The 12,977-nt window shown below is 46.1% G+C and overlaps 1 protein-coding gene and 1 pseudogene across 1 annotated transcript in view; one reads left to right on the top strand and one right to left on the bottom strand.

The window, feature by feature from the left end:
* RCL1 (RNA terminal phosphate cyclase like 1) overlaps nt 1–12,678 on the bottom strand; it is a 61,840-nt gene extending 49,162 nt beyond the window's left edge. Inside the window, exon 1 of the mRNA XM_032291050.1 lies at nt 12,287–12,678. Within this exon, the coding sequence (XP_032146941.1) occupies nt 12,287–12,422 (136 nt within the window). The 5' untranslated portion in view covers nt 12,423–12,678. The remainder of the gene's footprint in view (nt 1–12,286) is intronic.
* On the top strand, nt 3,199–3,770 carry LOC116559874 (annotated as a pseudogene).
* Nucleotides 12,679–12,977: the final 299 nt, after the last annotated feature.

Below are 12,977 nucleotides of genomic sequence, written 5' to 3'. Positions count from 1 at the left end.
ACACACACACACACACACACACACACACACACACACACACACACACAATGGTATTTCCATATACTAATAATGAACCTAGAAACCAAAATTTAAACTATTATACCATTTACAATTGCTCCCCCCTCAAAAAAATAACGTATTTACAAATAATTTTAACAAAACAAGTACTGGACTTGTATGCTGAAAACTACATAACAGCAGCAAAAGAAATAAAGACTGAGTTCCCCAGGCTGAGAGGGCAAGCACAGCTGCCGGCCTCTGAGGAGGAAAGGCAGTGGTGGGCAGCGGCAGGCAGTCACAGCACCAAGTATAGCCAAATGCCCCTCCCATCTCTCCTCCACCCACCCCGCACCACCTGCAAGTCCTCAGCTCCACCCACCACTGCAAGTCTTACCTGACCATCTACCTGCCCACTGTCCCTGTGCCCACAGCATAGGGGAACTGATGAGTCAAAGAGAGTGGAGTCTGACCACTTGACCTACTTACCCTGCTGTCTATTTCTGTAAGAGTTTACTTTTCTAAGAACATTTGTACATACAACTTTTTATTACAGCTGTCTCCAATGAACGTTTGATCCTAAGAAGGATCTCTGGGAATTTGGGGGGTTTTGGTTTTGGCTTTTCTTTCTTCTTTTCTTTAAAGACAGGCTGGAAGACCCAGGCTGGAATACAGAGGTGCAATCACAGCTCACTGTAACCTGGAACTCCTAGGCTCAAGTGATCCTTCTGCTTCAGCCACCCCAAGTAGCTGGGACTACAGGTGCAGGTCACCTCACCAGGCAAGGTTTTTGGTTTTTGTTTGTTTGTTTGCTTTGTTCATTTTTTGTTGAGACGGGGGACTCACCACGTTGTCCAGAAGTCTTTTTACTCCCTCCTTGTTGGCTTTAGGATTTCGGATACCCCTGCTGCTTTAGGCTTCCGGAGGGCCTTCTGGGCCCCACCTTAATGAGGCAGCTACCTAGTAAGTCTGACATGGCTGTCTGTCAGTGGCCCACCGCTCTAGTCTCTCTCCATGTTGCATCCCACCCAACTGGAAGGAAAAGACACTGCATTCAGCAGTGGGAGGTACTCTCCACATAAAGTGACTTCCCCTGGTGCTTCCCAGCCACCACTATGACCCGGTGACAGACTTGGGAGAGCAGCTGAGTCCCTCACCTTTCAGTTGTAGCAATCCCACACTCCTACCACAGGGGGTTAGGGAGGAGTTCCATGACCTCCTGGACGGGGACTTCATCCTTTCCAGTTTGCTGTCCCAGCAGGAGTCAGTAGGCATCACCGTGTCCTCGCTGGCGTCAACCAATTGTCCTCCCCACCGAGCAGCATCCCCGTCAGCGCTGGCCACTGGCCACTTTGGCTATCCATGCAGGCTGGGGACACCCAGGCGTGGGACTGAGCAGCAGTGGCCTCCTTTACAGCCAGCCAGGAGTTTGGACCCCTCCCAGAGCTCCCTTCAACCTGGAGGACTTCAACAACATGAGCCTCCTGTGCGGCTTCACGGCTGGGCTCCCGCGTCCAGAATTTAACCCCTATACACTCCACCGCAGCCAGCAGGCTGATGGACAAGTTCCATGTGGACAGCCTCGCGGAGGGCCTCTGGGAGCTAGTTCAGCAGCTCGCTAGTCTTCAGTGTTACCAAAAGCAGCCCTGGCAGTACTCACCCAGCACTGGAAGCACCTTACAGCCGCAGGCTCTGAGCGGCTGGCCCATGGAGGCCCACCTGGGCACAGGGCCCCCTCTCAGCAGCGCCCAAAAGCAAATTCCCCCCAGGCAACAGCTCCCCAACAGGACTATTCCCAAGCTGGTTCCCTGCTGAGCAGCAGGGTCTGTCACCCTGTGCTGCTGCTCCTCTGGAAGCAGCACTCAGCCCAACTTCCCACTCTTCCTGCCCGACCAGATGCAGCCACAGGTCCCGCTGCTCCATTACCAAGAGCTCACAGCACCCTGTTCCTGCATCCCTGAGGAGCACAAGCCAAAAAGGACCACTACCCACACTTGCAATTACACAGACAGCAGCAAAACCTACACAGAGAGCGCTCGCCTCAAGACACACCCGCAAACCTACACAGATGAGAAACCTTACCACAGGGACTGGGATGTCCATGAGTGGAAACCTGTCCTCTCAGACGAACTGACCAGGCACTACCACCAACACACAGGGAACAGCCTATTCCAGTACCAGAAGTGCAACCCTGCATTTTCCAGGTCAGACCGCTCTGCCTTCCACATGACGCACTTTTAAATCACAAACAGTGGATATGACCCATACTGCCAGAAGAGAATTCAGTAGCTTTACCTTTGACACTGTCTCCCCAATGAGAGGAAGAGCCCACCTAGGAAGCACTTCAATCATGGTTAAGTGCCCAACTGAGTCAACTTATGAATGAATAATCAGGAAAAATTAGGCTACAGTAAGTAATCAAGTGTGGTATACTGGCTGGCAGTGGTGGCTTACACCTGTAATCCTAGCACTTTGACAGGCTGAGACAGGTGGGTTCTTTTTTTTTTTTTTTTTTTTTTTTTGAGACGGAGTTTCACTCTTGTTACCCAGGCTGGAGTGCAATGGCGCAATCTCGGCTCACCGCAACCTCCGCCTCCTGGGTTCAGGCAATTCTCCTGCCTCAGCCTCCTGAGTAGCTGGGATTACAGGCATGTGCCACCATGCCCAGCTGATTGTTTGTATTTTTAGTAGAGACGGGGTTTCACCATTTGACCAGGATGGTCTCGATCTCTTGACCTCGTGATCCACCCGCCTCGGCCTCCCAAAGTACTGGGACTACAGGCGTGAGCCACCGCGCCCGGCCTGACAGGTGGATTCTTAAGATCAGGAGTTCGAGACCAGCCTGGCCAACATGATGAAACCCTGTCTCTACAAAAGTACACACACACAAAAAAAATAGCCAGGCATGATGGTGCATGCCTGTAATCCCAGCTGCTCAAGAGTCTGAGGCAGGAGAATTGCTTGAACTTGGGAGGTGGAGGTTGTAGTAAGCCACTGCAGTCCAGCCTGGACAACAGAGTGAGACCCTGTCTCAAAAACAAACAAACAAACAAGACTGTGTGGTATTGGCAAGAGACAGACACATAGATCAATGGAACAGAATGGAGAACCAGGAAAGACAGCCACACAAATATGCTCAACTGACTTTGTGCAAAGGTACAAAAGCAATTACATGGAAAAAAAGATGGCCATTTCAACAAATAATGCTTGGGCAATTGGCTCTCCATAGGAAAAAAAAAAAAAAATCTGAACCCAAGTCTTGCACCCAAAGCTCAGCAAAGAGTTCTTAGACTTAACACCAAAAGCACTGCCACAAAAGAAAAACTTGATAAATTCTACATCATTATTTCAGAAACTGCTCTCAGACACAGCGTGCGGGTGTGTTCTTTGCGAAATTCCACCATGGCGTACCATGGCCAGGTCCAGAAAGTACAGAGCGTTATGGTGCAGGCCCATCAACCTCATCTTCAGATACTTACAAAATGATTTTGATGATTATATGAACCTCATATTAGATGATGCAGAAGAGATTCATTCTAAAACCAAGTCAAGAAAACAACTGGGTCGTCATGCTAAAAGGAGATAATATTACTCTGCTACAAAATGTCTCCAACTAGAAATGATCAATGAAGTGAGAAATTGTTGAGAAGGATACATTTTGATTTTTAGATGTCCTTTGTCCAGTATCAACATTTATTCATATTGTTTTGATTACCCTTTTGTTATTACAAGATGTCAATAAATGCTATGGGATTGTTTGTATTAAAAAAAAATTCTACGTCATTAAAATTAAAATATTTCCCCCTGGAAACAACCACATTAAGATGATAAAAAGACAAGCTATACAGTGGGAGAAAATATTAGCAAACAACAAATCTGCCAAAGGACTAGCATATTTAAAGTACTCTCAAAAGCAACAGTAGAGGCCAGGCACACTGGCTCACAATTGTAACACCAGCACCTTGGAAAGCTGAGGCAGAAAGACGGCTTGAGGCCACGAGTTCAAGACCAGCCTAGACAAGACAGCGAGACCGCCATCTCTACAAAAAATTTAAAAGCTAGCCAGGCGTGATGGCATGTGCCTCTAGTCTCAGCTACTTGGGAGGCTGAGATGAAAGAATTGCTTACACCCAGAAGGCTGAGGCTGTAGTGAGCGATGTTCATGTCACTGCACTCGAGACTGGATGAGAAAGCAAGACCCTGCTTCAACAACAACAACAAAAAAGTTAATACAAGCAATCCTATTAGAAATAGACAAAAGACTTGGAAAAACATTTCACTGAAGACATTATTAGTCATTTGGAATATACAATTTAAGACCACCCTGGGGCAGCACGACATACCTATCAGAATGAATAAAATTAAAAGTAGTATCAACACCAAATGCCAATGAGGTGCAGAGAAAATGAATCCCTCATCTACTACAAATAGGAATAAAAAATGGTACATCCAGGCCAGGCATGTTGGCTCACACATGTAATCCTAGCAGTTTGGCAGGCCGAGCCGGACGCATCACTTGAGGTCAGGAGTTGAAGACCAGCCTGGCCAACATAGTGAAACCCCGTGTCTACCAAAAATATAAAAAATTAGCTGGGTGTGGTGATGTGTGCCTGTAATTATAGTTACTTGAGAGGCTGAGGCAGGAGAATCACTTGAACCAGGAAGGCAGAGGTTGCTGTGAGCCAGGATCAAGACACTGCACTCTAGCCTGGGTGACAGAATGAGACTCCATATCAAAAAAAAAAAAAAAAAAAAAAAAGATTCATCCACACTGGAAAACAGGGCAGCAATATCTGAAAAATATCTTAAAAACTAAACATGCAACAGCCATACAACTCTGCAAGAGCACTCCTGGGCATTTATTCCAGAGAAAAGAAGACTATGTTCACATAAAAAAGTTAAAAAATAAAAAAAAAACGTGGCTGGGTGCAGTGGTGCATGCCTGTAATCCCAGCACTTTGGGAGGTTGAAATGGGTGGATCACCTGAGGTCAGGAGCTCGAGATCAGCCTAGCCAACATGGAGAAACTCTGTCTCTACTAAAAATACAAAAATTAGCCAGGCACGGTAGTGGGTGCCTGTAATCCCAGCTACTTAGGAGGCTGAGGCAGGAAACTTGCTTGAACCCGGGATGGGGAGGTTGCAGTGAGCCAAGATCATGCCACTGCACTCCAGCCAGGGCAACAGAGAGAGACACCGGGGGGGGGAGGGGGGGGCGGGGGGGGAGACAACAACAACAAAAAACCTGTGCACAAAGTTTCATAGCAGCCTTATTTGAGATAGCCAAAAACTGGAAATAACCCAGGTGTTTTTCAACAGGTAAATAAAAAACTTGTGATATTTTCATACACAATAAAAGTGAACAAACTTGATAAAAACACCTTGGATAAATCTCCAGAGAATCATGCTGAATGAAAAAAAAAAAGCCAATCCTTATGATGACTCTAGATAACCTCAGGCTAATCACACACCTCCGCGTGGTGGCAACGACCCATTCAAACGTCTACCATATCAACTTTTGATGACAGTCACTCTGTCTACCATGGTGACCATGGGTGACAGGAATGAGGGTTTGATTCAGGAGTGAGAGCCTGAGAAATGGCTACCACATCCAAGGAAGGCAGCAAGCATGCAAATTACCCACTCCCAAATCACGAAGTAGTGACAAAAAATAATGCAGGACTCACTCAAGGCCCTTTGAGTTTTTTTTTCTTTCTAAAAAATTTTTTAAATTTATAATATAAAATTTAAGAAAAAAGAAAAAAGTCAATCCAAAGGTTATATACTATATCATTCCATTTATGGAGCATTCTTCAAATGACAAAATTACAGAGATCAAAGAACAGATTAGTGGCTGACAGGGTTAAAGAAGAAGTGGGGGAAGGAGGAAACTAGGTGTGGCTACAAAAGAGCAACAAACATGAGGAATCCTGGAAGTGACAGAAAAGTTCTGTATCTTTACTGTATCAATGTCAATATCCTGGTTCTAACATTGTACTGTAGTTTTTCCATATGTCACCATTGAGGGGAACTGGATAAAGTACAGACAGGATCTTTCTGCATTATTTATACAACTGCATGAATCTACAATTATCTCAAAATAAAAAGTTTGGTGTTTTTTTTTTTTTTTTTTTTTTTTTTGGAGACGGAGTTTCGCTCTTGTTACCCAGGCTGGAGTGCAATGGCGCGATCTCGGCTCACCGCAACCTCCGCCTCCTGGGTTCAGGCAATTCTCCTGCCTCAGCCTCCTGAGTAGCTGGGACTACAGGCATGCGCCACCATGCCCAGCTAATGTTTTGTAGTTTTAGTAGAGACGGGGTTTCACCATGTTGACCAGGATGGTCTCGATCTCTTGACCTCGTGATCCACCCGCCTCGGCCTCCCAAAGTGAAAAGTTTGGTTTTTTAAAAAAAAATGGTAGAAGTTCCAACTGAATACAATACTGTATCTGAAAACTGGTTGTTAGGATTCTTGGCATTTGTCTTGAAAAAAAAAAAGAAGAAATGAGTCTTATTTTGGGCAGCCAAAAATCATCACTTGGAAGCACACTTTGTCATTAGAGGCACAAAAGGGCACGTTCCTAATCAACAGGACATATTCAATCTACAGTTAGTAGCACAGTTATCTGTCACTCCCCAAAACCAGTTATCCAACAAGAATTCTGAGTCCCAAGCTAGGCTGAAATAAAATACAGGTACCTCCTCCTTTCAAAAGATCCACTTTAGGAACAACCAGATTTATTCCCAAAACAATGCACTGGTGTACCAAAACATGTTTTATCTTTCAAAGGACCTCTTTGTAGCATGCTTCCTCAGCACATTTTAAAGGAACCTTCTGATTAAAACTCCACTTAGCTCTTCTTTTTCAGAATCTCATCAGCCTAAGCCATGTGTACCACTCTACCATGGGACCAGGTAACTCAATTTCACAAGGGAAGACACTGAGGCTTAGTTACATGGCCTGCTCAGGATCCTGTCTCCTAACTCCTATACCAATACTCTTGTTCAAGTCCATTATTTCTGCTATTCCAACTTTAAACAACTACTCTGGTGGGATTCTCTTCCATTTAGACCTTACACTATACAGAGACTGTTAAACTGAACCCTGCAGGACACAGCCCTCATGAAATCCAGAGACAGAGGCACTTTGGACAGCTGCTTTAAAATACTGGTGAGGAAGACCCAGGTCCATCACGCTGTGAAATGGGAGAGAAGAACAGGCCCTTCAGGCAGGAGCTGGCCACATTCTCTTTCCAGCCCTGTCCCTCAGTGGACATTTGCCTTCACCAACTATCTCACCTATGTGTTGGCTTTTTTACCTTCAGTAAAACAGCAGCAACAACAAAAAATTATTTACTTCCTCTTCAATTAAAGAAAGAGTACAACGAAATGACGTAACTGTTCACGTTCCTCAAAAATGAAGCATAAATTATACATGTGGCTGGACAATCATAACAACCATCCCAGGACCATCCTTCTTTGGGGTTCGTATTCTTTTCAGTATTTACCACCCCTCTGCAATGGAAGGGGACAGTTTTAAGAGATTCACTGATTTGCCTGAAGTCACAGAGTTTGACCTGTGTCTCATCTGTTTCTAAATCCCTGCATAGTCTTCTGGGTGTCACATGCTGCTATTCCTAATCATTAGGAATTCATTAGGGAATACAGGGAAAGAAAAGACTTAATTTCTAAAGTCAAGTAGGCCAGGGTTTTTCTACATCAACAATACCTGGCATTTTAAATGGAATTAATTCTTTGTTGCAAGGGGCTGTCCTGTAGGATATTTAGCAGCATCCTGGGATTCTAACCACGAGAGGCCAGTAGCATTCCCCTCCGCCAACCTGGGACAACCAAAAATGTCTCCAAATGCTGTCATATGTCCCCTAGGGAACTCAAGTGCCTGTGGTTAAAAACCACTGTGCTTTACATATAACATACAAATATGTGGAAACAGAACAACCTACAAGGAAAACTTTAGAGAAGGCCTAATTCTCCTCAAATATCTGAAATATTTCCACATAAAAACAGGAATGGATTTGGCATACCAGGGAGCAGACCTATACCCAGTGGGTTGAAGGTACATAACAATAAAATCAGCTAACATTTATGCTTCCTATGTGCCACGTACTGTTCAGTACACTTTGCAGTATTATTTTATTTAGTCCTCACAATAACCCTGAGAGGTCAGTAGTACTGGCTCCACTTTACAGGTGAAAAAACTGAGGCTCAGAAGTGTTAAAGAATTTGCCCAAGGACCAAGAGCTAATAGCAAAAGGCAGAACTCGTACTCAAACCAAGGTCCAATACTAAGCCCAAGCTCTCAACTGCCAAGTATTATGACCATAACAAATTAAGGATTTTACCTCAGTAAAATAAAACAAAGAACTTTTTGACTTAAAAACTGTTTCTTTCATAAGGAGATTTCTCGAAGAACTAAAAGCAGAACTACCATATGATCCAGCACTTCCACTACTGGGTATCTACCCAAGGAAAAGACATCATTATACAAAAAAGACATCTGTACTTGTATGCTTATTGCAGCACTATTCACAATACCAAAGTGATGAAACTAACCTAAGTGTCCACCAATGGTTGATTGGATAAAGAAAATATGGTATATATACACTATGGAATACTACACAGCCATAAAATAAGAATGAAATCAGGCTGGGCATGATGATTCATGCCTGTAATCCCAGCATTTGGGGAGGCTGAGGCAGGTGTACTGCTTGAGTCCAGGGGTTCAAGACCAACCTGGGCAACATAGACAGGAATCCATGTCTACGAAAAAATGTTTAAAAATCAGCCGGGTGCTGCGGTACACATCTACAGTCCCAGGTACTTGGGAAGCTGACGTGAGAGGATCACCTGAGCCCAGAGGTTGAGGCTGTAGAAAAGAAAAGAAAGAGAAAGAAAGAAAGAAAACAAAAAAGAGAGAGCGCATTTATACAACAGCTTCCAAACAATGTAATACTGTATCTGAAAATTGGTCATTAGGATTCTTGGTGTTTATCTTTTTAGTGACATACTAAAAAGTATGTAGTGAGACACTGTCTCAAAAAAAAAAAATAGAATAAAATAATATCCTTTGCAGAAACATGGAGCTAGAGGCCATTATCCTAAGCAAACTAATTCAGGAACAGAAAATCAAATACTGCATGTTCTTATTTATAAGCGGGAGCTGAGCAATGGATACACGTGGACATAAACATGGAAATAACAAACACTGCGGACTGGAAAAGGAGGAAGATTGAGGGAGATTGAAAAATTACCTATTGGGCACAATGTTCACTATTTGGATAATGGGTACACTAGAAGCCCAGTCCCCACCAGTATGCAATATATCCATGTTACAAACATGCACATGCACCTGATTCTAAAGTAAAAAAAAGTTGTTTTAAAAAAAAAACAACTGTTTATGTAGCAAACAATGATTTCCGCAGCCACCATCTCAATCCTATCTGTCCAGATCAGAAACGCCTGCCTTCATAACTTTCAGGGAAGTCTCTGCTCTGAACTCCACTGAGCCCCTGTACAACACTGAATCCTTCCTATTTCAAGTTACTCAAACTTACTAACTTCCTACTTAGATGCTTCCATGAGAGCAGGGGCAATCAGCTTCTCACATATATACTCCCCGACAAAGCCCTGCACATACTACGGCTCAATAAACACTTTCTGAATAAATGTTCCGGAGGCAGAAAGCCTCCAGTACTACCTCTACCCTCCAAAGCCCACACCATGAGAGATGTTTAAGCAAGCACCTTTAAGAGATGTGATTCTTGCATTTGAGCTGAAGATGTTATTGGATATGCTCTGAGTTTTTTTCCAACTCTGAGAATCTGAGTCAGGAAAAGGCAGAAAGGGACAGATGAGTGACAACACAGCCTGCTGGCTACATCTTCTACCAAGCTACCAAGGACCCCCTTGACTATGATCAGAAACCATGTGTCAGGGACTACATCTATTTATGTGCACATCTATATGTACATACTTACATGTACACGTATACATATACACATATACATGTGTATCTGCAAATGCATATCTATCAGTTCCCTCTGTAAGAAATTAAGCAGACAGGTGAGGCACGGCGGCTCACACCTGTAATCCCAGCCCTTTGGGAGGCCAAGGCAGGCAGATCACTTGAGGTTAGGAGTTTGATACCAGCCTGGCCAACATGGTGAAACGCTGTCTCTACTAAAAATACAAAAATTAGCTGGGCATGAAGGCAGGCACTTATAATCCCAGCTCCTCAGGAGGCTGAGGCAGGAGAGTAGCTTTGAACCCGGGAGGCAGAGGTTGCAGTGAGCAGAGATTGCACCTCTGCACTCCAGCCTTACAGAGTGATGCTCTGGCTCAAAAAAAAAAAAAAAAAAAAACACACACACAGAAAGAAATTAAGCAGACAAACAGCTACAAGGTTTCTGAGGCCCTGGGCAACACAGGGCCTCAGAAGCCAGTACAGGATGTACAAAAAATTAAGAGTCTCTTTCTTTCTTCCCCTGGTATATGAACCAGGTAAGGCAAATAATGCTCTACAGTAACGCTCCTTATAAAATACCAGCACACCTACTGCCAACCAGTTCTACATCCCACAGGTATCAGCGTCTGACACCCTTTCAAGAAAGTGCCAAGTAGCCAAGCCCTGTTCTTGGAAGAAATGGTAGCTCCTATGTGCAAGATGCTTTGAAAAGATGCTCACAGATAGTGGAGGGAGAGAAAAGCAGCATCTTTTGGAACATTAAATATTAAATTGGAGTCCACCTGTCAAGAGAAAAATCCCTAAATAGAACTAGGTTTCTTTTAGAAAGCCCAGGTTTCCAGGCTATACTTCCATTTCTCTTTAAGAGAAAAAAAAGGAAAAAAAAAAAGGTTATGCCTACTGTTTATAGAAAACAGAAGCCCATCTTATTACCATATCCAGCTAGTGCCAAGTTCTCTGAGCTACCTTGGGGGTAAAGTGGATGGAGAGCTGGCTGAAAATGCCACAGAGCAATCAAGCAAACACTTTGCCCAAGGGTCAAACTAAGTGGAACAGTTGTTGACGGAAAAGTCGTGGCATAAACCATTGTGGTCTCTCCTTAACTTTCTCAATGTTTTTGAGCAGGAGAGAGAGGAGAGGAACCACCAACACAAGTTCTTCCTACCATCACTAGGTTTCTCACCACTGTACCTGGGATATTCTGGTTCTTTCCTTCCTAACCTTCTAACTCCATCGATGGCATGGCATCTTCTGCCCATTATGTGCAACCAATCACCACCCAAGAGAGGCAGAGATCTAACTATCCAAACAAAATGCATTCAGACAAATGATAAAACAAGAACCAGTGAAAAATGAAACACATCAGCACCACCCAGGAAGCTCCCAAGACCAACCACGATCACTCTCCTTCAATTTACAGACAGGTTTTTCCCTTTTCTCCTGACTATTTACTCTCCCAACTTGGGATAACCACCAGTCAGAAGCTTTTAAATGCATGTATCTCGTTATAGGGGGCTAGGTGTAAACCAGGGCCAACTGGAAACCCGCGCCATTTAAGCGATGTGGGTTTAAGTGGCGCCTGTTTTTTTGTTAAGGTACCTTTGTAGAGCAAAAAGTGGGCTTGGAAGCCTGCAGTTTAGCGCTTGTCACCAATCCCTTTTCTAAGGTAAAGGCAATTAGGCCCATGACTGTTAAAAATCTATCTCAAAGCTCTTGTTCTGCGCACATCACAGTCACGGCTGAAAACAAACACAGAATTTTAAAATTTATTTATCCACACCCAAGGACAAGTGTGAGGGCAGCCGAGAAATCATGGCGACAGAAACAGCCGGTGTCCAAGGGGGCAGCTGCTTCTGAGACCTGTTTTGAGACAGGACTGAGAACCAACCCGAGGTACTTTTCTCTCCCAATGTCTCTCCCTCGGTTCATTCATCATATTTCGGTCCAACAAACTGTTTTTCTCCTTTGAGAGGTTTATGGGGAGGGCAAGAGGGACTGAAGGGAAGCGAGGGGGCGACGCCAGGGATTTGTTGCTACACGTAAAGCCGGAAAACGTGCAGATGTTTACTACCAGCGCTCTGGAGACGCCGAGCGCAGCGCGCAGCTGAGCGCTCCCCTCGGACCCCGACCCCGCCTCCCCCACCGTTGGTGCGCTTTCGGCTTTGGAGGCGACGCGCCACCTGCCTTGCCCGACGCGCTCGCCGGACACCGAGCACCTCAGCCAGCACCGCGCGGACCCCCAGGACAGCAGCTCCGTCTCCCCTCAGCCCCCGCGCCCACCCCGCGCGCCGCCCACTCCAAGTTACCTCGGAGGCCCGGGTTGTCGTCTCTGGCCCGAATCTTTCGGATTTTGACTGGGCGCCCGCTCAGGGTGGACAGGACCAGACGTTGGCGCAAGAAGTTGCACCCCGCGTAGCTGAGGGAGTGCGCCTGAGTCGCCATGTGCGCGCCCTCCGCAAAGAAGTGGGCAGCCCAAGAGCGGCGACTTCGGACAGACGCGGGACTCGTGACCCCGGCGGTGGTGGTGGCGGCGACACCGACGGCGGCGGCGCGGGCTGCCTCCCACAGCCCCGACGCGTCCACGTGGTTTGGAACAGGAAGACGGAGAGACCAGACACCGGGTCAGAGGGGAGCGGGGCGGAGCCAGTGGCCACCTCCCCGCCTCCCCGCCAAGCCGGGGCGGCCCCTGCGCCGGGCCGCGCCGCTATTGGCCCGCGCAGGATCAGGGCGGTGCCCGCGCCGCGCCTCCATTGGCTTGCGCTGAAGCTGGGCGGTGCCCAAGCCGCGCGGCCGTTGGTCCGTAGAGGAGCTAGGCGGTGCCTGGGCCCTGGCAACAGCGCGCGGCTGGAGGGAAAGCGTGAGGGTGGCCTGGGAACCCCGGCGCGGGACTTGCCAGTCGGGGCAATCTCCTATGGGTACCTCCTGGTGTGGTAGCAAGGGGAGATGGCGGACTGATACTGATAGCTACGAGGTGATGGATTCTTAGCATCACTACTT

This window comes from Sapajus apella, unplaced genomic scaffold, assembly GCF_009761245.1.
Source record: "Sapajus apella isolate SASKATOON/1434 unplaced genomic scaffold, GSC_monkey_1.0 scaffold24, whole genome shotgun sequence".
Taxonomy (NCBI): domain Eukaryota; kingdom Metazoa; phylum Chordata; class Mammalia; order Primates; family Cebidae; genus Sapajus; species Sapajus apella.
This window is presented reverse-complemented; position numbering and strand designations above follow the sequence as displayed.